Here is a 27,413-nt window from a genome sequence, read left to right on the forward strand (position 1 = left end):
AACATTAACTTAGAACAAGATAAATTTTCACTTCAGTAAACCAGAAATGGAAGTATAAAATGCCTTACCCTTTGTTCCAGAGCTGACTGAGTCTGTTGTCTTAAAAGAGTTTTAAATGGCCCCCCTTCTTTTCCAGCACTCCCACTGCCCATTCCTGAAGAATATCAGTACAAATGACATTCAAAGAAACATATATTATAATTTGTAATCAAAGAGTGAGTTCAAAATAGATAAAAATGAGTCATTGAAAACAGTCAAAATTTCCCCATAATTTTAATTTCTAAGAAAAAAAAAAAAAAAGGCATCAAAAATTTAATTTTGGTTTGAGGGTTGTTCTAGGTTTTCCTTCTCACACAACTAGCAGTGATTTTATAAGTATTTGAACAAACCCCCCCGATCTAAGATTTTTTCCTGCTGTCAACCTGAATTAAAATCAATTTTAAAATATAAAAACTTAAAGATGTGGGTTTAAAATTCTTTCCTACAATATAGAATTTTTTTTTTATTTAAATAGAGATCTAATTTTCACATTAAGTTTTTATAAAACCATATTATCTGCCCTTATCAAAAAGAGTCTCTCTGTCAGACTATTCTACAGTTGTGTATCTCTCACTAATATAATATTTTTATTTAATAGAAGTAATAAAAATCTAGTTTTCAGAGAGTTTCAGGTAACTAAAACCACCTTTCCTAACTACAAGCAGAAGACTGTACACATAATTATAGCAGCAGTTACATAATGCATGATTAGGAGCAAGAAGAAAGTACAAATGCAATGCATATCCTTTGATTTGAACATAAACTCTGGAAAAAATTATGAATTATTTTACACTATGAAATACTCATCTGATTCACTCAAATAAGCTAGGGGCTACTACTGCTCAGCATTTAAAACTACACTTATTTGATTACTATATTGGCACACACATAACCTGCAGATTATGAACATGAGATAAACTCCAATTTTGCATAACATGGCAATTCTCTTTTCTTCTTTCAGAGTTTCACCTCCAACCCTCTCCCTAGCACAGGGGTTTGTGCACAGCAAGCTGGCAGCTGCACTGACACCTGATTGTGCACTAGCACCCTTGCTGGGGCATCACTTGCAGGGCCATGTCCCTTCACAGAGCGTGCTGAGCTGCAGGTTATGTGTCTGACAGTGACCTGGGGGCTCTGTGCTCACACAGCACTGCAAACACATGCCAAGGTGCACTTTTCCTAAAGCAAACACAGTGCCAGTGACTCAGACTTTCTTGGTAATAGGTCATGCCCAAAACGCATCCTCCTTGCTATTCCTTAAGTCTAAAGCCATCAGGGCTAACAGGACAAAGCAAAAAGAAGCCCCTAAGCAGCAGAGGAAAGCAGTGCATAAAGAACAGAAAGGTGTCAGGAGCAGGATGAAATACAAACAGCACAGTGCAAACAGTTAGAAATGAAGCCAAGATTTTCTTTTCCAGAATTTCTAACTGATTCAACATAATAATTCCTTGCTAGTTTCCTTTTCCTTCTGATCAAGAATCTGGTAAGGATGAAAAAGAGTGAAAATATATATCCAAGTGCAGTTATTTGTTTTACCTAAGACTGGGAGATCTAGAAGAAATACCAGACTTAATAATGTATATATAAATTCACTCCTAACTTCATTCATTCATTCATTTTCAAGAGTTACTAAGCTACCATTACCATGTAATTAGATATAAAACCACTATAATTTTCAATGAGTATTTTTAGCTGTTCTTGGATAAGGAAACAAAACTATTAGTATCTGTATAGTCCCATTAAACAAGATTAAATTGCTTGTACTATTTAGCATTGATTCTAAACATCACTGTCAGGGACTATACAAGACTAAATACAGACAAACATAGCATAAATTCTACACATGAAACAAACTCAAAAAATACAAACTAACCAAAAGAGTTTCTACAAAAAAAGCAAAGTCAATAATACCAACAATTATTTAATTGAAATCTCTAAAAATAATCCATGTCAGTGAAATGAAAAAGTGGGCAGTAAAAATAAAAAGCATGGGCTTTGTTTAAAAGGTTAAATTAAAAAGCAGAGCTGGTAGCATCTGACAACCATTATTTCAGCAAATTATGAATGAATTCATGAGCAAGTGCAATGAGCAGCTGCTCCATGCAAAATGCAGGAGCAACAAAGTGAGGACAATGTGTGGGATTAGAAATAAAGCAAATTATTTCAATCCAATCAGCAAAGGCTAATTTTCAAGGGTAAAGAAGTAATTCAGCAGCATAAATGACATTGTTTCAAATCCTCTAGGAAGTTCTGAAGGTGTTTCAAGCTTCTGGGGCAGAGGTGAGAGATGGAATACATAGTCATGTAGCCAGCAGCTTTCAGAGGCTAACTGAGCAAACCCAGGGTTACAGAAGCAGCTGTGTGTTAATCAAATAACAACATTTCCTTCAAAGTTTGTTTAAAAGGCCATAATAGACAGATCCTACCAGAAGCAGCCAGAAGCAGCTCTTCAGTGAAAGATACACTTTTCCTCAGAACAACTGGGCTGACATGGCTAGAGTGTAGAGGTTTAATGCTAGACCCCGAGAGGAGGAGACAGGACTTTTTAAGATGTGGGGAATCACAAGAGAGTGAAGGGGAGCTGGGAAACAGGAAAATCCTAGGTCCCTGTGGGGAAGGTGCTGTGGAGGAAAGTAATAGAGACAAAGATGTAGATTCAGAAGATGACTAAAGAAACGGACAAAAGAAATCAAAATGAAGCATTTCTGTTTTCTCTAAATGAATCAACACTTACTGCAAATATTTCTTGACACACAAAGAAATGGAATGACAATACAGCTCCACAACGTACATGAGAAGCGTGTCCTTAAAAATCATTACTTGATCAACTTTATTTTGAAATGAATTTTTTAGAGACATGGTAATTAAACATTTTAAATGCCAATCAAAATTTGATAGCAAATAGTATGGAGTAAAACCCAAACAACAGAGTCTTTGCACACACTTAATCTGATTACTTGCATTATCTTGGTAGAAAAGGTTCTTTCCAAAGTGGCCATGGATTCATTTTATGATTTTCTAGAGTAATAAATCTTGTAGAATTCTAAGTTCCCATCAAGTAAAGGAGTTCCCACCTTACCCATTTCCTCCAAACATATGCTATGGCACATCAGAATGTATTATCTGATTAAAAAATATCATGCTTTTTGTCAGCCTGATTCTGTTCATTTTCAGTGGCATAAAATATATCCCTACTCCCAGAATTCTAATTTCTAACCCAAATTCAGCAAATGTATTTATAGACCAGAATGGCTAACACAAGCACAGTTGCATTTCACAGAAGACATCAAGGCAATATTCTCTGTATTTGGAGCTATTGAAAATTAGATGCTTAAGCAGATCCAGGTTCCAGCCTCCAGTGTTTTGTTACTCATCCTGGAAATTGTGGTATCTGCACCATTTCTCCAGGTTAATGTCCATCTCAGATATGTCAGCACACTAACTACCTGACTGAGAAATAAAGGAGAATATAATGTACTGCAGAAATAGCAGAAAATACTTATTTTTCACATCAGCCAACCCGAGTAATGGGTATCTCGAACCTGGTAACATCAGATGTGTCACATGAGAAATTTGCATTTCTTTAACTTTATTTAACTACTGACATCACCAACTTACACACTGAGATACCTGAACTTGGTAACAGCCTTGGGAAATGAAAACAGAGGTCTAAACATATACAGTAATTGTTAAAAGCAACATACTGAATTTAGTATGTTATGGAAGTGTCTTCTGCATATTATCAAATTTTGGGTAAAACAGATTGCTCATGAGGTGATGTCCTTTTAGTCTACTAAGATTCAAAATTGAGTTTGTCATAGCAAGATAGAGCATGTTTAAATGTAACTAGAAAATCCTCTCCAGACAAGTTTCAGCAGCAGAGTTAGAAGCTGCCAAAAAGAGAGTGCTAATAAGCAAAACTATGCCCACAGGTTGCTTTAATACTAGAAAGACAGCTAAAAACATCTTTACATACTTGAAAAATCCCTCCAAACACGAGGCACCAATGACAATCTGTTTCAGTTCTGAAGGAACTGACTAAAACCAACAGGATTTATCACCCACCTAACATTGCCAGGAAATACATAAGGCTGCTGCTTTAAAACCTTCACTCATTCACAGTGAGTTGTGCATGCCTAAACTCACAACTCTTACATCTAGAAAGATGACCACCTATGTTACATTTAAATCCTTTACATGACATCATCTCTACCATGGAAAATCTGATCAAAAGAAACAGGTTTTCAAATATTCAGTAAGCCAAACACTTGAATTTGGGGTGCTCCCAAGAAATGAGCATCCAGTTCTACCTGTAGGTCCTCTAAATGAGTGACCACCATAGGTTACCCAGAGGACAGACATCCTTTAAAAAGGACAAAAACTAAAGTGTGCTTGTTTTTGCTTGTTTGTTTTAGAAATAGGACAGAAGACAGCACTAAGAAAGACAGCTTGCTAATTAGGAAAATTTTTAACACATCTAGGGAATAAACTGCATGAAATATTTAATACAACTCCATTTGAACGTAATATTCAATTTACCTGCTAGGAAAAATTCTTGAAAGGAGTGCTATCAAGTAAAGCTGAATCAACTACCTTAAAATGCTTAAAATCTGTCTCATTATATAGAGCCAAGGATGTTCTGGGCTTCAAACACCACAATTTAAAACATCATTTAAAAATGACCACACTTCTATATACAATTCTACAAAATACTTTGCCCCATGGTAGCAAAATTCACAGCATTGGTCATATAATGAAAAATAAACATACAGTAATTCTTTGAGTTTTGCTGACATTATTACTGACATGATTCTAACCACAGACTAAAAAATAAGGAGGGAGGAAAAAAAAAACAAATTGAAAAAATTATGATAAAGCAATGGAAAAAGAAAAATGCTTTTTGAAGATGGCTGGACTACTTCTAATGTAATTTAAGCTACCTTGAAAGTGTATACTGTCTACGTAAAGCTATTTCCATATACCAAGAGAATAAAAAGACAATGGCTGCTACATTTCTAGTTTTGAATTTGCAAAAGGGAGTTCAAAATTAGATAAATGTATGCAGTAAACTTAGGGCCCAACACAATAGGCTTGAAGGCTACAAGGTTTTAGTAACACCATCCTTAACATATTGTGGTGAGAAATACACTCCTATGATCTGTGATATGAAATGGAGGAAATAAGGAAAAGGCAATTACTTAGGACTCCCTTAATGCTCTGAGATGTTTTGACTTCAACACAACACAGTTGTGTTACAAAAGCAATTTTCACGTTATCCAGGACAGTGGAAATGCAGGCAGGATTGAAATTTGGACCCTGCAGAAACCCTTTAGAGCTTGAGGTGTGCTGTGTGAGGTCTCCAATTTTCACATCATTTTGATAACTTAAATGCCAAAAAGCAAAAGGGGTTGAATGAAAATATAAAAAGAGAAACAACTTAAACAAAAAGTGGGTGGAAGTGCCTTACCAGTTTTGGGTGTCAAACTCAAATCTGTGTCAGAAGAAGAGGACTGTCGACTGTAGGACTTGGAAGGTGAAAAGGAATAGGTTTGGTTTTTCAGAGGGGTGGAGGGTCCTGATGAATATGTATTGGGATTGGGATCTTCATTGAAAGGAATCCTGCCAGAAGAAGGTGGAAACATATTCAGTAATCCTGTGCCAAAGGACCTGGCTGACAGCAGCATGATCCAAACACCAGGATGGGACTGGGGCAGGGCCAGCAGCTATTCCTTAGGAGCGAGGCTGGGAATGAGGCCAGAGGCAAAGAAATGCTGTTTTACCCTCTCAGCATCCTACACACAGATGCTCGTCATCTACAATGAAACAATTAAGCCAAATGAAAGGCATGAGATGTGACAAAAAATTATATATAGATATGCAAAATAAAAAAATTGAAAAGTTTATGGCTTAAAAATCTGGTCAAATACACAATGCTTTGAGTTAGTTTAATAAAGAAAAAATGATTTCAAATTATAGCTGTGTTTATACATATTTATACACTTATGTATATACACATATGCATTTTAAGGTAAAAAAAAAAAAGAGATATGTTTCCTTATCCTATAGCATCAGCAGCATGCCACAGCTAAAAACAGAGCAAAGAGGAGAATCTTTATGGGAACAACTCTATTGACAAACAGTTTATTTATGCACAGCTTGACTTACCTGCTCTCTAAAACCATCTCTTCCACAAATGGCACAGACCCTTCCTAGAACCATTTCAAAACCTACTGTATGTGAATTATGTTTGAAAGCAATTAGGAGCTCAAATCACCGTTTCCCAGTTACATCACCTTATTGTTTTAGTTAATTTCACAGGAAGCAAGAGCGTGTGACAGTGAAGAGCGTGGCTTTGTGGAAGAGACTGCGAGGCTTGTCCAAGACCTATCCTGCATTTGCTGGAGCTGCAGCACCCTGGGAACAGCAGGCGTGTCCCTGAGGAAACGGGGGAGGAGAGAGGGCGGTACCTGCCTACCCTGCCTGCCTGCCTGCCCTGCGGGGGCACTGTGCCTGCGGCTGCCTCTGCCCAGCTGCGAGGGTCAGCAGACTCGTACCAGTGTAGATGAGAGTGGGAACAGACACAGAGAAGTTCTGAGTGAGCCGTGAGCCAGTAGCAGTGTGAATTGGGCTGTTGTGGGTCGAGCGGCATCCATGGCTGGGCGCGTGAACCAGCGGAGACCTGAGAGAGTTTGCAGCCAGGGCGGGAGAAAAGAAAACAATACATACAAACAGGTTGCAGAGTTATGTTACCAATGACTTCAGGGAAGTTCAGATAGAGGAGATCTCTTACTCTAAGCAGACTCTAAGAATTGCAATTCCTAGCATGCAAGAGTCCAGATGAAATAAAAGGAGGGAAAGGAACAGCTTAAGCACTTGCTTGTGACTGCATCATTGATTTCTGGCAACAGGCCATCAAGTTAGTAAAGCCAAGAATAAGAAGAATCAAATCAGTTGATTTTGCTGCCTTAGAGAAACATTCCCATTTTTTGAACTGAGACAATATCCATCACAGAGTTGAACGTGGATAATTTGGGAGGTGGAATTTCCACATTTTGCTGCAGAGTGAAAGCCACTGGTTTATGGGTGCTTTTTAAGTTGATAATTACTAGGTCTACCTTTTATGTTTTTAAACACCATGCTGTTGCTCTATGCTGCCCTGCATTCTGAAGTTCTTATCAAGGCAATTTTTTAAAATCAAGACAAGTCAAACAAGCTATGCTGTGAAATAGAAACCAGTAATTTTTAAAAGTCAGCTCATATTTTGCAAAATTTTGCAGAGCAATTGATGTCTGCACAACCAAAATGCCTCATCTCTCTTGCAGTGACAGAACAGCTCAAGTTAATGAAAATGGCTACTTCAATTAATACATCTAGAAATACAGGATATGCAATACACTTCTTGGTGCAGTTTTTTCCTTCCTGTATTGCTCTACCAAACAGAAAATAACTAATTTATCCATGCAAAAAAGTAGCAACAGTTGAAAGAAGACTGCAAGTATATTTCTATTAATTTGTACGCATATCACAACATTCAAACTGTTTGGTGCTGCAGTACATATGACAAAAATCACAAAATTCTAATTCTCATCATAAAAAGATTTCTCTGCAAATTCACTGTCTACCTGTTTTGCCATAGTCCTTGTTTTACAACAGTAAAAAGCAAAGCACACAATAAAAGATGAGACCTCTTTGGGGTCATTGTCTAAATCACTGACAGAACAATCAGAATTCAAAATTTATCTTCTCTTATACACTTACAAACATTTAAGCTTGAACCAAAAGTATATTTGTGAGAGGTCCTCACAAAAATGTTCATTGCACAAACACAGCATCAGAGCAGAACTAATTAGAGTTAAACTGGTGGATCACAAGCCAAGCATATGTAGTACTATTGCTACATAAATACAAAGAAAGTCATCTTAAGTGAGAACTACCACTCCAGCTTCTACTGAAATAACTCATCCAACCTAAAACATTTCAGAATTGTGGAATAGAAAACTTATTGCAGACAAATAAAACTACAAAAGAAAAACAAATTCTGGGGAAAAAAGAAATCACACTGGTTATGAAAAACTGAATGAGTATGAAAGGAAGAGAGGTGAAACTTGTTTCCCTACAAGCTACTAATTCATACTTACTCCTTCATTTCTTTGGATGGGGAGTTACATGCAGGTAAAAATGCTGATGTGTTACTTAATTTATCCAACGTGCAGGCTGTTCCTATGGCTCTCACTACGAGTCCAGACTCTCCTTCCAAATCAAAACACTGCAAATAACCAACAACAGCATTTCCTCTCATTTCCAGCACCTTCAAGCCAATCTTCCTTTGTAATTCACCTACAAAACAAAAGGTAAAGAGCTCAGAGTTGCAGTGAGAGTTGCACTTCTATTCTCTTTCGTGGTCTGTGACTCAGCTTTTGGAGTGCCAACCAAGTCAGCAGAACAGGTGATAAAGCCAATCCTACATAGCTGGGCCTAGGAGCCAGCCACAACTTCTGTCTCCTACAACACCGTGTGATACCAATCTCACAGCTTTTTGCTTTTCTCTCCAAATCCATTCTGACTGCCAAAACAGCATATCATTTCAGAGGTTTTTCCCACTAGTCTTTCTTTCCAGTAGGTTTTTTTTCCTTTTTTCTACTTATTCAGAGAGAGGTCAAGATGTGCTGTTGAACTCACCTAAGTTTCTAAATACTTCATATTTAATACTTCAATACATTAATAATACATAATATAATAATATATATTATATAAAAATAATATATAGCACATAATATATAGTATTGTATACTATATATACCATATATAGTACTTCAAAACAATGCAACATCTTAAAAATCTATATGAACAAGCATCTATAATTTCTTCATGTACCAATTTATTTGAGCATGCTTCATCTCATTTCCTACTTTTTGCCCCTCTACTGCAAACCAAACAGTCCCACTCCTATTAACTGCACACAAGGACTGAAAGGCTGTGACTGTAGGGAGCTGGTTGGTCACGGATGCTTTTTTAGGAGGACATAATAAAAAGGAACGGTTCTGTGTGGCTGGATTGCCTTGGTAATAAGGCACATGGAGAACATCACCTGTGTGCCCTGGGGCAGTGCAGTACCTGACATGAGCGAGATGAGCCTCTGGCGGGCCTCGTTGGAGGCACGCGGGGTCCGGATGCGGTCGATCCACTGGTACTCGGGGTCCTCGTTCACCACCAGCTCCTCCACGAAGCCGTGGATCACCACAGCCCGGTAGCACTTGGGGATGGACGTGGCTGGTGCAGACACACAGCAAAGGGGTGAGAGACAGGCCTCCCAGCCAAGGGCAGCAACACAAACATCCATTGCACACCACAATGATTTCATCCAGACCGTTTTCTGTGACAACATGGACACACCCCGCTAAGGTAACTGTCCAGTGTACCAGTTACAGCACGTGCCTTAATGAAACCTTTTCACTTTGGGCCTCTTTCAAAGGATATGGACCCAAAATAACACCACATGCACAGGCACTGAAATGCAACTTCTGGGCATTAAAAAACCCCATCAGTTACTTTCATTGTTTTGAAATGTGAACAGTAAAAACGTGTTAAAAAAGAAAAGCAATTTGTGTAAATGTTATCTCCACTAGGTTTATGCAATGAGCTCCCTTCTCTGCCATGAGAAGGGAGACAGAAGAGGCAAAGAAGGAAAAGGAGGGCAAAAGTTTTTGTTCAAATAAACTTTTTTCCTCTACTTACTGCAAAAAAATTTGACGCCACAGGATGACTGCCTAAATCTGTTTAAATCGTTGAAGAGATCTACTTTCACCACAACGTTGATCTCCCCACGTATACCTGTCAATAAAAACCATGAAATACCAGAAGTTATAACAATATGACTGCACCAATACAAAACTAGACCTATAAATTATTTCCTGTTATTAATAATTAATGCCAGAGGAGCAGGAAGCCATAGCCTTGCCTCTCAGGTCTGCTGCAGAGACACTGGCTCAGAGAAAGTTTCTAGTTCTGCCAAGCCTGTGGCACAATGAAAGCAACACTCCTCAAATGCCTGTCTGGAGCAAACAGAACTTTATAAGAAAGATGGGACTGGGGAAAGAGAAGCCATCAGCCTCTTGGTGCTGCAGTGGCCTCTGCTGCAGGGTGCTCTCTCTGCTCAGTTTCCTGCCTGAAACAACTCCACAACTACAGTAAAGCTCCTCTCTGAAGTTCAGCCCAAGGAGAAATATTTATGGTTCTTTCTAGAACCACAAAGTGACAAAGGAAGTGTTTGCAAAATACTTCAACTGTGACAAGAAATAAATAAAAATAAGGTATTATAGTCCTTTTAGACAAAGGTTAATTTTCAACTATGATTAAACCTTACTAGAAATGGATTATTTTCCAACACAGAACCATTCCTTTTTGACTTCTCTACTTCCCTGTTCTGAGCTTTTCCTTCTTTTCCCCACCCAGTAACAAAATCATTTCACACATCATAGGTTCTGACATATTGAGGACTAAACTTCTTGATGAGTCTGATCTCTCATGTCTTCAGAAGCCTTTATCAACCAGCACATGACACTGAAACAGCAGCACTGGATTTGTTGTTCAGCTCAGACATTACTGCAATAAAATCAGCTGCATCTCCCTTCCAAAATGACAACAGGAAGAAGCCTTCAGTTATTGTAACAGAAAATGCCTCAGGGCTATACATTTTCACAAACAATCATGTTGAGGTGAAAGAAAAAAATTAATACAAAAAAATTAATACAAACTTATGAACATTATGAACAATCTTTTTTTAAGGAAGCTCAATTAATGTTTGCCAAGAATCACAATAATTGGAATCTACTGCTATGAGCATGAAAACAAAAGAATTCCAATTTTACTTACACAGAAAAAACCTATGAAATACCAACATATCTGGAAAAATATAGAGAATTCAAACTCTCTCTAATCTACCAGCTGTACACATCCTGAAACAAGTGTTTGCATAATTTAGCTCCAGAAGAGAATGCGTGATAGGAGAATGTGCATAGGATAAAAAGGTAATTTAAAAAAACAGTGTTTTTGCAATATTTCTTAATATTTCTGCTCGCTATAACTGGTTTAAATGCAAAAAATACAGTGCATCAGTTATGATGAGCATCTGGTGAACACCATTAATTATTTCCCAACAATGACTTATAATTAGCTTTGAACATCATTAGGTCATTGAATTCACCCTGAATAATGAAGGAGGGGGACAATGGCAGCCACAGAGATGTCCTGCACAAAGGCATCCAAGCAGCAAGTTAATTGCTCTAAACTGACATTGGCTCTCTGAGACAAAAGCTGTTCCATCCAAATCAAAAGCAAAAATATTACTGCCTCTATTTTCTCATACCTTCAAGACATTCTGATGAAATCCACCTAGTACTGAGAGCACTTAATGCAGGGAAAAGGGATTTCATCCTGTTGATGCTATCTATCTCACATCCTTGTCCCTTCATCTCAAGTGACGTTTATCCCAAATCCCAGGAAGGCACACTTCAAGTAACCCCAGCAAAATTACATTTGTTTAGGAAACACATGGTAATTAGACAAATACGTCTGAGTCTTTTTTTTTAATCAGAAATTTGCAGTAACTAGTGAGGATGTTTTCCCACTTGTCACAAGGCCTGTGGAAGGCATTCTGCCAAGCACTAGTCTTTACTCCCCTGCCAGAAATTTTCTCGTGTCAGAAAATAAGGGGGGAAAAAAGCCAGGAAAGTGGTTTTCCAACTCCAAAGCTAAAGTTATTACAAATTTCTGAATACATCTTATGAGATTGTACGAAGCAGATTAGGTTCCAGAGAAGCCTGTTTGAAATCAGCAAAGCTCACCATGAATGGTATCATAAATTGGAAACCACCCTGAAATAACAGTGGCTGCCTCACTGTAGAGCAGAGGGTCGATGTCTATGTACACCTTGCCAATGGCATCGTTGGCACTGTACGTGTCGTGGTCAAGAACCGTGATCTGCAGGGGCTCATCCTGCAGCTCCTCATCATCCACCTGCAACACAAATATTAACAAAAACCTGAGTACTTAAAAATGTGCAGGGAAACACTGCTGAAAAACAAATGCAGAGGAGAAGAGAGTTAGTAATGAACAGTGACATGGATAGATCTGTAATGTCACTTCCTGAGGTTACATTACATTCCTGAGGCTAAACAACGTTCCCACTCATTTTGGTTTTATCCCTCAGAGACTGGTGAGATCCTGGAAACTGACCGATCACTGGCAGAGGAACACAAAAGCACAATTACAGAGAATATGCATTTTAAAATTCCACAGTATTTTAAGTTGCACTTAAAATACTGTCCCACCTATTTCCACAATACATACTGATAGACAAATAAATAAATAGACAAAATAAGGAAGAAAGGAAAGAAAGAAAGAAAGAAAATTTAAGATGAAATACCTCAGAGGACTATTATGCTCTGAAGTTTATGGTGTTCCCATCACTGGCCAGTGGCTTAAAAGCAGGTAGTTTACACAGCCTGCAGTAAGAGTTCAGTACTTCTACACATGCAATTTCCTAAACAAATGCAATAATCCATCTACAGATAATGACTATTTTCTTTTAGGACAAAGACAGCCATTTAACAAATTTTTGTGTTCAATTCACAAACCAAGAATGAAGTTTGCTAGCTGCAATGGGATGACTCATCTAAGTGTTTGCAGAATTGCAATATTGCCTTAGTGCACAGTAAATGAACCAGAACTACACATTCAAGTATTGCAATAATTAATTGATTCTAAACATAATCCTCATTTTTTAAGTAGTAAAAAAATGAAAGAAACATGTAAACACTCGCTCAGGGCATAATGTCAAAGGACACCAACAAATTAGATCCTGGAAAGCAACAAGCAATTACAGGAAAATGCTGCGTGCCCTCATTATTACATAAGGAAACGAGAGGAGAAAGTGTCCAGCAATTGTTGTCCAAGCTCTTTGCTTTGTAATCTTCACAGAGCAATTTTCCGTTTTCTCCTCTGCATTATCCTTGCCACCAAATGTAAGACTTCAAATACCAATTAACTTCCCTTGCCACAGGAACACTTTATTTACACATACATGTCCTGATAAGTGTACTGAAAAAGCCTTTCCCCTGCTGCCCTTGCCCACCTTCACTGCAGCACTCTCTCTTCTAACAGAACAGCATTCAATTGGATCCAACCTGGCAAGCTTTTATCTTCTCAAGCACTCCTAAAAAGCCAAGGAGACGCCCTTGGCAAACAGGGTCTGCCTGGAGCTGGCTTTGCTGGAAAGGCTTTGTGCATGTAAACACAAATACACTTCAGTGCTCACTCTCTGCTGGAAATGCAATTATTTCATTAAGGCAGCTGAACCAGAGTGCCTATACACTTACAGGCCAACTCTTAAAAATACTTACTTCAAATTTGAACCACTCAGAATTCCATTGAGGATTAAGTGATTTGGGATACACATCTGTCTTAAATGTTGTATTTCCAAATTTCACCTAAAAACAAAAACATTCAATTAGCAATTACAAGTATTAACAAAAAGATTTTGAAACTCATTTAATTGACATATGCAAATAACTTCAAATACATATTTCAACAAATAATTTTCTTTTCACTGAGTGGCTTTTCAATTCAATTTATATATATATATATATCAGTATCCACATGTCAATGACATTTCCAATCAATCTCTTTCATCCTGTCACACTACTAAAATGGTTCCTTTTCCTCCTCAAACATTTGAGAGTCAGAAATATAACTTATATTGGCTATTCAAAGTCACTTTACATACTCTCCTTGCCTTCTACAAGGAAAAATATTCTAAACATTGATAGCTTATTACTCTTCTCTCTAGGATTTCTCAATCAGCTTCACAGACAATTGATAAAATAAATATAAAGACAAACTGGATTTGATACATACAGAGAGAGGACTACTAAAAACTGAATATTTTCCATGCTTTCATCTCTTATTTCACCTTCAACCACATAATAACTCATTTCAGCAGTACCCATATGGTCTCCACAGGCATCTATTTCAGGCTAAGCCCATTTGGGTTTGGTGGGCGCTTCTTCTTTCCTTTTTTAAGGTGAAACTGAATTTCTGTGATGCTCCATACATCAGGAGGCCACACAGCACACGGAAGAGCCTTTATTTCTCTGCAGCCTTCACTGCAAACCATTTCCAAACACCTGCAGTTCTCCAAATGCTGCTTCTCAAAGAAGCATGACACCTCATACCAGGTACTTACAAATACCCAAATTTACATTTTTAAATTTATTCAAGACTCCTAAGGAAAACAGTGACTAGGCAGATGGAAAAGAAGCGCTGGAGTTCGAGGTTTTGACAGCTTTTACCTTTTAAAAGGCCAAACGCATTTTGGAAAGGCAATTTAGGCCTGGATGTGAGCACTGTGGTGATTTTGCTCGGGACAGTGTTAAGTGACCGCCTGGCACACCTCAGTAACGCAGTGATTACTGTGCACAGGTGCATCTCCCAGCTCTGAAGAGATCCTGCATTGGCTGAGGTACAATCAAGTGATGGTAGCACTGCTGCAAGGGCACTGCCAATTAAATACCAGCTCTGGCTCCAGAAGCTGCCAGGATCCAGCATCCTGAGCTCCACCCAGCCTATTTTAAGGCCTTATCTCGGGAGTAAATCAGTTCCCTTAGAGCCCCAGGCAGTTGTAACTGAATTTCCCCCTGCTCCAGCTAGGTCATTGAAGCTGGTAGAGAAAATAAAACACCACACTGCTGCCCACTGAGCAAAGTTAAAAGCACATTTATGGAAGAAATCTTAACAAAACATTCTGAGCTGGGACAAGGATCATTGTGCTCATGCTAGTGGAGTCCAAGTTTTGCATAACCTGAGCCAAGTAAGAGCTCTGAAGTCTCTTCTCATTCTCTTTTCAAGTTCTAAGTTTATATTGCAAAATTTAACAAGGAAATTTAAGGTTAGTAAACAACTAGAACCTTAACAGCTGCATTTCATTTTATTAAGGAAAAACACATTGTAGTTTTTCAGCAACCTCACCCAGAAAAACAAAACAACACTTAAAATCTCAACTTACTTTGCAATAAATCTCACCTGCTGCACTGCCTACTCCATGCAGGGAAAGGGAAGTTACTCCACACTGTTCCTAATTAACAATCCTGAAAGCAAGGCCCCCACCTGGGTATTCCTATGCCCTTATCTGTACCAAGGCACCCATGAACCAGCATGGCAACCCAGCTAAGCAAGCTGGTCTTGATGAAAATGGTTATTTTCCTTTTCTGCTGTGCTAGTATTTTACTATATGAATTTCAACAATCTACTTTGCTGCCCTGACAGTAGGGCTGGGAACAAGACCCACAGAAGAGAGGAGCTGTTTCTCCTGACACAGTAAAACCAGGCCAAATGAAACTCGGTGAGCTGCATTTCCTAGTCCTGTTTTCCCTGTCTCCTAGTAGCAAGCACCAGAGTTGTGGCAATTTCAGACTAGATTAACAGGCAGCCTGCAAGAGAAGCTTTTAAAAATTAAAAGCTGACCAGTGAAACAGCTGACAAAACAGTGAAACACTATGTTCCATTTAATAAAATAAAGCTCTGTACTATTTCTGCTCCACCAAAAGGCTGGAATACATCCTCACTTGACCACCAGCCTACTCTCCCGTTAAGCATTGTCCTTAGAGTCTAACATCAACCAAATTTTTAAGCACCAAATTAAATCAGGACTTACATACCCCAAATTTATTTTTATATTGATAGTATCATATTTCCCAGTGTATACAGGTCTAGAAAGGCATTCTGTCTTCCTATTTAATTCTAGTACTGTGCCAACTTCAACTACAAATGGTACACCTCAATGAGTATTTGGGGTTCAAGACACACATTTCCAGAGCACACCATTTTTACATAGCTCCGATTTTTCTCAGAGTATGAGTCCCAAACCTACAGAATGCTTCTAAGTCATTCATATTGGAAAAAACGAATCAAAAAACATAAGGATCATGTAACAGAAATCATAAAAAGGCTTGGATTGGAAGGGACCCTGAAGGGATCCATCTCACTCAAACCCCCTGCCATGGGTAGGGATGTCACCCATTGGAGCACACTGCTCAGAGCCCCATCCAACCCGGGCCTCCAATGGTTCCAGTTACTTTGCACTTCAGCTTATTTTACAATCCCTTCCTGGAAGGGCCCTACACATTGCTGCAAGCTACGAGACTGCAAAGAAGGTTGAAGCTGGATACTCCGGGTGCAATAAAGTGATTTAAACACGCAAACAATATTAAGTACTTGTTGACAAAACGCCCCTTTGAAAACATTTTAGTATTTCAAATGTTTTAAAAGGAAAGCAAAGCCTGTACACCCAGTCATATACTCAGCAATACAACCACTTTAAAGATTATTTTACTACTTCGCCACCCTCCTTGCAACACCTCTGTCTGATCAAAGACCCGGTTAGGTTGGAAATGCCCTGTGGGATCACCGAGCCCAAGCTGTGACCGACCACCACCGGCACCGAGACCCGGGCACCTCCAGGGACGGCTCCTGCCCCTGCCCCGGGCACCCCGTCCCGATGGCTGATCCCCCTTCCCGGAGCGGCCCCTGCCCGCCCGTCCCGATGGCTGATCCCCCTTCCCGGAGCAGCACCTGCCCCTGCCAGCGCGTCCCGAGGGCTGATCCCCCTTCCCGGAGCGGCTCCTACCCCGGGCAGCCCATTCCGATGGCTGATCCCCCTTCCCGGAGCGGCTCCTGCCCGTGCCCCGGAGCCCCGCTGCGCTTCCCGGAGCGCCGTTCGGGCCCGGCAGGTGCCTCCCCGCGCGGGCCCGGCCCGCCGCCCCGCCACCAACCTCCACGAAGGCGTCGGTCAGGTCGCTGGCGCGGTCCATCACCGGCAAATGGCGCCCCGCCACGATCTTGACCTTCAGCTTCCCCGGCATCTTCCTCCTGCCGTGCCCCCCCTCGCCGCCGCCTCCTCCTCCTCCCGCGGCCGCAGCGGCAGCGCCACCGCGCCTGTGCCATGGAGCGCCGGGCGCCGCTGCGCATGCGCGGGGGCCGCCCCAGCCGGCCGGCGGGAGCGGAGCCCCGGAACCGGGGATTGCCCGGGCTGGGAGGGGAGCTCGGAGGAGCGCCCAGGGCAAGCCCCCTGCCAGAGCACGGCCACCCAGAGCAGGGGACAGGGAAACGGGCTCAGGGGGTTTCCTGCGGTGCGGAGAGGGAGATCTAGCCCGTCCCTGGGCAGCTGTTCCAGGGCTCTGCCGCCTTCAGTGTAAGGAAATGATGGCTCATGTTGAGATTAAACTCCACGTGCTTCACCTCATGGCCAGTGCTGAACTCCTTGTGCTTCACTTTATGGCCGTTACTCCTTATTCTGCCACTGGTACGCCTAAGAAGTCTGGCCCAATCCTCTTGGCACACATTTGAGATATCCCCTCTCAGTCTTCTCCGGAATAAACAGGCCCAGCTCCCAGTCCTTTCTCCTTAGTGATGCGCCAGAGCCCTCATCGTTCCTGTGACCCCTTCCAGCAGCTCCTTGTCCCTGCTGTACTGGGGAGCCCTGCAGGTGTGGCCCGGCTGGGGATGAGGAGCAGGACGGCTCCTCTCACCTGCCGGCCACGCTCCGGAGCGCCCCAGACACCACTGGCGCCCCCAGCTAAGGACACGCGACCATACCATGTTCAACTTGTACCCCAGCAGCATTCCCCACTCCTTCCCCACAGAGCCGGTCTCTAGAGGATCCCCCACCCCCCCGGTGCCGGTATTTGAGGCTGTCCCTCGGCAGGTCCAGCCCCTAAACCCGGCCTTATTAAGCCCGCGGGTCCGCCCTGCCCGGCTCCAAGATGGCGCCCGCGGCCTCGGGGCGCTGCCGGTTACAGCCGAGCTCCGGCTACTCGATGGGCACGTGGGCTGAGCGCCGAGCTATCGATGGCGGCACGGGAGCGGACGGGACGGGACCGTACCCCGAAACGCGCACCCTGCGTGCCCTCTCCTACAGCCCGAAACCCGCGCCCTGCGTGCCTCATCCCGCACCCCGAAACCCGCACCCTGCGTGCCCTATCCCGCACCCCGAAACCCGCACCCTGCGTGCCCTATCCTGCACCCTGCACTCCCCAACCCGCACCCTGAAACCCGCATCCTGAATCCCCCATGCCGCTCCCCGCCTTGTGCCCGCTGCAGCAGCCCCGGGAAGCTCTGACGGCCCCGGGAAGGAGCTGCTCCCATGAGTTCCCGTTCAAAGGGAGCCGGGAGCAGGCGTGCATCCCCAGACACTCAGTGGGAGTCTCCTGTAAAGGCTTTAAAAACAGCACCCCGACCCCCCCCCCGCCCGTGGGATTGCTTTGTTTTCTTAATGGAAACACAAACATTTACAGTATTTGCAGGATTACGGGTAGATTAGATGGAGTTTGGTTACCAGAAATAGGAGGATTTGGTTCGGTTCCTGCAGCCAGGCTGTAACTTTGTGATGCCTGAAAAAGCCCTTTGTTCGGGCACTGGCACTGCGGGAGCTTGGTGCAGAGCAGGGGAGCCAGGACTGGGGCAGGGTGGTCCTGGGGGCGCTGTGAGAGCCCTCGGGGCGGTGGCTGTGCCGCTGGGCTGCTCAGCAGCGGGAGCAGAAAGGGGCCCTTGTGCTCTGCTTAAGCGCTCCTCAGGTATTGAGCCAAATCTGCTGGGATTATTTCCCCTTCTTTCTAATCTTACAAAAAGACTAAATAATGCTATGGGCTGGAGTGTGATACACCAAACAAATCATATGACTGATTTGCAGCGTGTGGTGTGGGGAATGAAGGGTGGGGATCTTTGGCTGCCTGCAGTGAGTCCCACCAACACAGCACTCTGTCTCTGGGGCTTGTTTGGAGCAATCCATACTGTGTCCAGGGAAGGAAACAGGTGGGGAAGGGGCTGCTGTACAGTCCTGTGAGGAGCAGCTGAGGGAGCTGGGGGGGTTTAACTGGGGAAAAGGAGGCTCAGAGGGACCCTGTGGCTCTGCACAGCTCCTGGCAGGAGGGACAGACAGGAGGGGCCGGGCTCTGATCCAGGGAACAGGGACAGGACAAGGGGAAACGGCCTCAGGCTGTGCCAGGGGAGGTTCAGGTTGGGCATTTCTTCATGAAAAGGGTCGTCAAACATTGGAATGGGCTGCCCAGGGAAGGGATGGAGTCCCTGTCCCTGCAGGTGCTTGAGGTGACGTCACAGGTGATGTCACATTTTATGAAAAATCTTTTCTTCCTGAGAGGCTGAGAGGCTTCAGGAACAAAATGTAAATAATGATTATTTGCAGCTGTGGAATGCAACAGGTAGATTTGTGATTAGTCTCAAGTAGTTGTTTCTAATTAATGGCTAATCACAATCAGCTGGCTTGGACTCTGTCTGAGCCACAAGTTTTTGTTATTATTATTATTTTTTTTTTATTCTTAACTACCTTTCTGATGAAATCTTTTTTTTTTAATTCTTTTAGTATAGTTTTAATGTAATATATATCATAAAATAGTAAATCAAGCCTTCTGAAACATGGAGTCAGATCTTTGTTTCTTCTTTTACCTTCGGACTCCTGAGAACACAGTCACAGGTGGTGACTGCATGTGGCACTCAGCACTTTAGTCTAATCGACAAGGTGGTGATGGGTCCAGGGTTTGACTCAGTCTTGGAGGTTTTGTTCAACCTAATTGAGACTACCCCTAGCACAGGTGTCTTGGTTTCAAAGACAGGTGTCTGCCAAGTAAGGCGGCAATGCAGGATGTGACTCCCTTCCCTCGGAATTACTGTAACTTTAAATTCGGGGCCTTTGGGGCGCAGCCCCGGGGAGAGGCCGGGCAGTTTTTTGCCGCTGTGTGCAGTGTAGCAGGGCAGAGAAGCGCGGCTCGGACGGGGCACGGCTCGGCTCGGCTGCAGCTCCGGCCGCCGCCGCCAGGGGCGCTGCGGGCTCGGCTGCGCTGCTGCCCCGCGCCGCCAGGCGGCGCTGTGCCCCGGCTGCGCCCGCAGGGACGGACGGATGGGATGGACAGACGGACGGACGGGATGGCTGCAGCGGGACCCTCGGAGCGGCGGGCCGCGCTCTCCGGGCAGAAGGCGAGAGGCAGCAGAATCTTTCTCAAAAGGTTTCTGAGGATCCAGCTTTTTCAGTGGAAGATTCTATTAGTCAAAGGATGGAAATCAGAAAACACCGATTTTGGAGAGCCAGTTCCAATCTGGTTTTCAGGCTCTTGGAAAGATGAATTAGATTTGATTTAATGCAGCGAGAAACCTGCTTGGTGTATTAGACCTTCCTCGGGGCTGAGGATTTTCTATACTAGCAGAATGAGACTGGCTTTCCATAAATTAGCATGTTAGCTCCCACCTTTCCTACCAATGGCATTCCAGTTCTCTAGGGCCAGCAGGGACTTGTGAAAGGTATCAGGGACTGCTGAAAGTATACTCAGACCCCTAGAATTTATAAATTACTTGAGGCTTCCAAAGCAGCCTTAAACTCCATCGGTTCTAGGCAAACATAATGGATATACTGGACACTAAAGCTATAGTGTGTACATGCTCAGAACTCCACAGGAGATACTGAAAGGTGTTTTTTCATAATAAGGAAAAAATGAGATGTGATACTTGACTTTGCATTTCAGTATCTGGATTGTTTCTTGCTGAGGCTTTTCCCTTCTGCCTGGAAGCGATGCTGTTTTAGTGAGTCGTGGCAATGGAAGTCCTGTTTCAGCTGCTCTGTGCTTAAAGAGCAGCATTGTCTCACTTGAGCAGGTGTTGTTATGTATTGAATGGCACTGTAACTCAACTAAACAACAAGAATATTGCTAATTACAACATTAAAGGCATCTTGTGTGGAACAGTGAGTGTCAGAAAAACAGCAGAGTTTTTTGTGGGTGATTTTGCGACTTGAAGGTAACGATCCATGGTCCCTTCCTGTTTTAAGAGAGGGAGTTTGAGATAGATATGCCTGTTGAACCCTTAGTTTGGAAATGGACACTTCAGAGATAAGGTTTTCCTTATCTCTGAAGGTAACTTCAGTCTGCTGACCCACCCCATCAGGGCAGGTTTCAGTTACATTGGTTTACCACCCTTCAGGATGCAGATCAGAAGGTGGTGGTCTGGCTTTTCCTCAGGTTACAGCAGGACCTGGGGTGTGGTGGGCTCTCTTCTCCACAGGGAAAAGTGCTCTTGGGTTATATTGCCTTTAGTTGATTTAAACAGAAACGAATGAAAAACTTCTTGGAGGGGTTTTAGTTTGTTGAAACACAGAAAAAATCCTTTTTACCTCTGGCCCACAGAAGATACTGGCCCTGTTTCTACTGCAGTTACTGCCATAAGTACTCTTTGAAAGAGGAATCTTTCAGCTACCATCAGCACAGGAAATTGCAGGGTCAGATTTTGGTTTCTGGAAAAATCCCTGTATTTCTCTGTAAAACTAACCACACGTTTCAAATCAATCCAGCTTAAATCTGATGGACACCCATATAAAAATATTTTTAATGATGCTCATAGGGGTTCTGTATCCAGAGTCATGGATCCTTAGTAAAGAACCTCTGCATGCCAGGAAAAACCCCAAACTTCCCTCTGCTCTGTCTGTGCTGTGCTGTGTGTCCACTGCAAGGATTTGGGTGGGCAAATCCTGGGACAGGGGCAGAGTCCCAGTCATTTCTGTTTGTAATTCCCTGTGAGTGTCTGGCTGAGCCTGCAGCCCCAGCCCCTGCCATTAGTGTGAAATCCTCGTGAGGAAAGGCAGCAAGGTGGAAATGCCTCCCTGCCGTGAGGAGATGGGGTTTATTATGAGCAGGGGCTCTGATTTACACGGGAGGAGCTCTCTGGAGTTGGACTGGTTAGAAACAAGGGCAGAGCAATAGGAATGTCTGCTACCAGTCACTGGAACAAAATCCTGCCACCACAAGGATCTCTGATGTAACAGTGTGGTGATGGAAGCAGGGGAGCCTGAGCAGCACCAATCCAAACATGAAATGTATGCTTCATGGTGACTCTCAATTACCATTACCCTCACACTGCCAATTCTACCACTAAATGACCTAGCTCCACACCTATGTGTCTTTTCAATACCCCATAATATGTATGAAAAAAGCTTATCCAATGAACTCTAATTCCAGCAATATTCACAGTAATATTCCCATAAAGATCTGGATTAAATAAAACATAGTTGTCCTTTAAGGAAAAAAGAAGCCAAGAATTATTCTCAAGGCTTACATTCAAGAGGGTAAAAATAAAACCCATATGTCATAGTCCTAAAATTATATTTCTGGGTTTTTTTAATGTACACTTGTTTCCTGTATATCAAAGGAAATTATTTCCTTTGGAAATGAGATCTCAGCACTTTGTATTCTTCTGAATGTGACACCTTTCCGGCAGTCTACTCATGTCAATCTTCTGTGGACTCCAGCAGTGTGGGGGTTGGTCCATATCAAGCAGTTTGTAAAAATAGAGGCATTCAAATCATAATAATTATAACTCTGTTTCATTGTACTATTGCTGTCTGAGGGTCTCGATTTCCATCTAGCCTTGAAAGAAGTTGGATAAAATAAATATTCACTAACCCAGGAATGAATGCAATTGCCTACAGGAGAATCAAGCAACTGGATCTGATGCCACGTTGTCAGGCAGTAATTTGATCTCATTTCTCTTTCTCACAGTTCTGTGAGGGAAATGAGATTGCTTATGCCTTGGTGCTTGTTCTGAGTGGCAATGGCATAACTGGGGTATCAGTTCCCAGAGACTGAGAACCATGTGCACGTGCTCCACGCAGATCTTGAGTTACACCAGAATAATAATAGCCACCCAGAGTCCTTCCATGGACAGTGTCCTAGTTAATTAGGCAACACCTAGTAAATAATTTAATTACATGCAGTTGTCAGCAGCAGTATTTATAGCCTTAAAAAAAATAAATAGTCCTTCAGTGGTACTTTCAGAATTTCTGCCTTTTTTGCTGTTAAGAGTCGAGACAAAGGAGATATTTAATTGTGCCAGTAATATGTATTACACTTCCACAGTTATTAAAACAGTTATATTTGCTGGTTATGTTACATTTCATTATGTAATGTTATGTTATGTAGGTATTTTCCTTTTTCCTGCCTAAATGTAATCAATAGATCATTTATTCAGGTCCCACACCAAACCATGGGCATATTAATGAATGCCTGTATTTATAGATTGAAATTTCTGTCACAATCAAAGGTGGTGATCCTGCACTTTTGAAACATTGTAATGCTTATCAAAGCCACTGTCCCTGTCTCATCAGCAGATGTGGCACAGGCAAGAGGAGCGCAGAAGTGCTGCTCCTCAGGTCACTCTGTGCTGCCAAGGAAATTATTTTAACTGTGGTAACTGCATAAACTGTCCTTAGGATAGTCTTCAAAATACTTCACAAGATATGCAGGTTATTCTCTGGTGCATTAAAGACATTAAATTGGATTACAATCATATTCTAAAACATGGAGTGAGTGCAACTCTTAATAACCATGTGATGCTTTTGCTTCATGTGTTCCATTTGAAACAGACATGGTGATGTGAGTTATTAAATGTTCAAGTATCAAATATATCAAAAATAAAACTCATTAACAAAGCAAACCACTGAGTTCTGGTTTTAGAAGCCTCACATGCCATGCCTCACATCCAGCTTCTTACAAAAGTGGAATTCAAGCTTGTGTCTACACAGTGATACCTGTTTGTTGTCACAACATGATACAGAGGGGTTTGTGTTGTGCCAAGCCAAAGGAGACTGGAGAGGCTCAGGATCTGAATTCTGAGTCCTTATCCATGGCTGATGGGTTAATGGAACAGGAGGAATAATTCTAACAAAGCAAATAATCACTTTGGACCTATCTTCATTCCTGAATGCATTCCCACCTGAGGTCAGAAGGAACTGTCCGTTCACAGACAAAGCAGAAAAGTTCAAGAGCAGCAGGACAACCCCACAAACCTTTTAAAAACTCTTAATTTATGTAGCTCTGTGGATTCATGTAAGTGAGTTATGTACAGTGGGAAGAAGATAGAAGGATCATTCCTTATTATCCAACAGGAATTATCCAGTTCACTTTCTTGATTATTTGAACAATAATATTCAGCCATTTGAACAAACTCTATTTGCCATCCTAATTCTCAAGTAAAAGCTGCTGTGCAGTACAAGCTGGCTAAAGGAGAAACCTCTCATTGGTGCTTGCTCTTTAGTACTGTCTTAATTCACTCCAGGCAGAGCTGTCTCCAGTGCTGCATTTGACCCTGTTAACAGAAATTTATGGGGCTTTTGAAATGCAAGGACAGGGTCTTCAGACTGCCTTCAAAGCACAAAAATTCTCATTTGTCAGGCCTGTGCTGCCTTTCTCTGCTTTTATGTAAGGGAGAATTATGATCATCACCTTGGAATTATTTCTTGATAGCAGCTGAGGGAGATGCTGCTTTGATTTTCTTAGCCAAGATGATTATGAACAGCATGGCTTGAGAAATACTTGCTAAATAAATTGCTTAATTGTACAGAACTCTGCAAAATGACTGTGCATCTTCCTAGCACCAAAGCACCTAGCAGCTGGGAAAACTCTACCAAAATTAAAATTAAACTAATATTAAACCAAAATGAGGAGACACACTATTGTATTTTAAGAAGTAATAAAAAGCCTCCTCTCTACAGTAGCTACATGAGAGTTTTCATGTACACAGGTATAGGACTGCCATTCTGTAAGAGCTGCATGCCACATTTTAGGCTCTTGGAGTAAGAAAGATCTCCACTATCTTGCTGTTATTAATATCAGGACTAAGAACAGACCATCCTTTGCTAATTTTAGCAGTCTGAAAAAGGCAAGGAGGAATAAAAATATTCCAGTACATCCATCCTCATTTTTGAACACGTTCACTACGTTTGTGTCATAATTTTACACTCCCAGTCTTGAGATATTTCACAGATGACTTTTCAGTAGTATGAAACTTACTGGGCTCCTGATCTTACTGCTGTGAGTGAAGAAATGTATATAATCAGTTTGCAAAGGACAACCATTCCAAGAATTTGTTACAAAGCAGAGCTGTGGTCTGTGCAGGCCTAATTCTAAATCCAACAAATTAACTGCTAGGACGTGGAGCTTCCTATTTTATCTGTGCCTTTCCTTTCCAGTGATTTTCCATTTATGCCAGAGATTATCTCAAAGCACCGTGTTAAGTTTCAGTGCCTCAAATCAATAGATTAATCACTTCATCAGCCTTCACTTAATTTTGCCAGATTGTTTTGAAATTAAGACAGACCTAATATTATTTTAACCTCGTTTTTGTTTGCATGTGTGGGGAAACAGCTTGATAGCACAGATCTTCAAGTTTAAAAAAGCACAAACTGTCTCAGATAACATTTGAAGAGTTTTTCTTGAATACCTGCCATGTACAGAATGCTTTTGGCAGTGATGCCACCAGGGTGGGCAACCAGCAGAGAGGTGTGTGAAGGATGATGACCCCCCTGCCATTTAGATCCTTGCCTGTCCTCTGCAATTCACATCTCCCAAGGTTTTTTGCTCAGGGATTGTTAGATAAGCAGCATAAAAATGGTTTCCATGGACACTTTTTGTTATCTGCTTGCAGCAGAGAAGCAGCAGCTCAGCCTTTCAGATGCAGGTTTTGCAGCTCTGATCCTTCCCAGCCTCTAGCTGAGGCTGTGCTATCAGAGCAGGCTGTTGGAGAAGTTGTGTCTCACATCTCTCTGTGATTCTGAGTGGCTCCTTCCCCTCCTAAACCAGCTTTGTGTCAGTTCCATTTTCTATTCTTGGTGGCAGACATGCCTTTTTCACACAGCCACTGAAAATGACTTTGTTGTGTACTAAAATGCAATCCTCACTCACAGCCTTGTTAACTGGCAGTATCTAAATAGTGATGAGCAAAATCAGGTTGTTGAAATTGGTGCAGCTAAAAAGTAATCTGGAAAAAGAATAATTCTGTTACAAGCAGATGGTCAGATGCACAGAAGTATCAAAACCCTTGGCTGGCGGTGGGCTGGCTGCATGCTGGGTTATGCTCCTCTGCATAGCTCTCCTCATTCCAAATTGCAACAACTGAAGATATTGGGATGCTGAATTTAAAGTACAGCTCTAGCGTTCCTGGGAATGTCTGGTATTCCTTACAGACGTTACACTACCCAGCATGAAGAAGCCTGCTATTTTTGACTCAGTCTCAAAGAGGACAGAGTGATTAGGATTCTTGTGATTTAATTGGGCTTGTTGTTTGATTGGAGTTTTGGGGTTTTTTGTTTTGTTTTTGGGGGGTTTTGTGTGTGTGTTTTTGTGGTGGGTTGTTGTTGCTGTTGTTGTTATGGTTTAATTGAGACATTTCTTGTCCCCACTGTTGATATTTGAAGTCTGCTTTAGGACCTCTGTGCACAATTAGAAATTTCCAGCAATACTCCATATCAGTTTATGCCTGGTTTATTTTTTGCACGCTAATGTTGTTTTATAGCCCAAATGCACATTTTGCCTTCAGGACACATCTGTGCATTGTGATGAATGGTTCTGTCCACACAACTCTGCTGGTCCTGGTGGAACAAGCCAAGCTTCTCTTCCAGGAGGATGGGGGATCTCCATTTATTTCAGTATGCTGCTCTCCTTTATCCATACTTGTTTTCTTTTTCTGGTTTGTTTTTTCATGTGTGAGGCCCGAAGTGGACTTGGTGTTTCGTGTGAGGTCTCGGCAGTGTTTGTGCTACAGCCCCCCTGCTTCTTTTCCTCTGAATTTGCAGGTAGTCCCTGCTGTGAGCACCTTTTCCAGTGCACCCTGGGATTCCCTGTGCCTGCTTGACAGGTGTCCCACACCAGTGGGGCAGACAGGTCCGTAAAGCAGAGCAGAGCCCAGTCACAGCGCAATTGCAGACACGGAGGTACAGGACGAGCACCTGCTCTGTGTGAGCTGTACACACGCAGCACCAGCTGGTGCCAGCCGTGCCTGGGCACGGGAAGCACAGGGAACTCTCCCTCTGCAGGGCTGGCAGCTCATTAAGGCAGCAGAAAGGCCTGGTGGCAGCACTCTGCTTCCCTCAGATCTCCACGCCAATGCTCAGCAGCACTTGTTCTGAATACTCAATGGAGACAAGCTTCCAGTGCTTACACAACACCAAACCAGGAGATTTCAAATGTGCTGAAGATGGCTACATGGATACTTTAGCATTCTTTAGAATATATCCACAGTGCAACTCATGGGTGTCCCTGCAAATTCCTGCAGAGGTGTGCTTGCACCACAGACACCAAAAGTAACCTAATGCCAGATGATATCAGTGACCCACTCTGCTATTACCAGCTGTATCCAAGAAGCAGAGGCTTCCAGAAGCAGGTGAACATATTTTAATATTCCCTAAAAATATACAGTGTGCAATAAAAAAGTTTGGAAGAAAATACTACCTCCTGACTTTTGACAATTTAATTTATACTATATGAGAA

The 27,413-nt window shown here is 42.3% G+C and overlaps 1 protein-coding gene across 27 annotated transcripts in view; it reads right to left on the reverse strand.

The window, feature by feature from the left end:
- The window catches only part of C2CD5 (C2 calcium dependent domain containing 5), a 54,351-nt gene extending 37,330 nt beyond the window's left edge, over nucleotides 1–17,021 (reverse strand). For 8 of the 27 annotated variants that reach the window (XM_071417963.1, XM_071417958.1, XM_071417959.1 and 5 more), the window contains exons 1-10: nucleotides 16,866–17,021; nucleotides 13,440–13,526; nucleotides 11,883–12,054; nucleotides 9,775–9,870; nucleotides 9,154–9,309; nucleotides 8,178–8,376; nucleotides 6,515–6,718; nucleotides 5,507–5,658; nucleotides 2,466–2,660; nucleotides 69–154 (exon numbers count right to left, since the gene is read on the reverse strand). In XM_071417963.1, the coding sequence (XP_071274064.1) occupies nucleotides 69–154; nucleotides 2,466–2,660; nucleotides 5,507–5,658; nucleotides 6,515–6,718; nucleotides 8,178–8,376; nucleotides 9,154–9,309; nucleotides 9,775–9,870; nucleotides 11,883–12,054; nucleotides 13,440–13,526; nucleotides 16,866–16,955 (1,437 nt within the window). In that variant the 5' untranslated portion in view covers nucleotides 16,956–17,021. Of the gene's footprint in view, nucleotides 1–68; nucleotides 155–2,465; nucleotides 2,661–5,506; nucleotides 5,659–6,514; nucleotides 6,719–8,177; nucleotides 8,377–9,153; nucleotides 9,310–9,774; nucleotides 9,871–11,882; nucleotides 12,055–13,439; nucleotides 13,527–16,865 lie in introns of those variants that run through there. The other 19 variants (XM_071417981.1, XM_071417976.1, XM_071417974.1 and 16 more) reach the window with 6 other exon arrangements.
- Nucleotides 17,022–27,413: the final 10,392 nt, after the last annotated feature.

Source organism: Agelaius tricolor, unplaced genomic scaffold (genome assembly GCF_023055355.1).
Source record: "Agelaius tricolor isolate 1412-34295 unplaced genomic scaffold, bAgeTri1.0.p SCAF_72, whole genome shotgun sequence".
NCBI classification, from domain to species: domain Eukaryota; kingdom Metazoa; phylum Chordata; class Aves; order Passeriformes; family Icteridae; genus Agelaius; species Agelaius tricolor.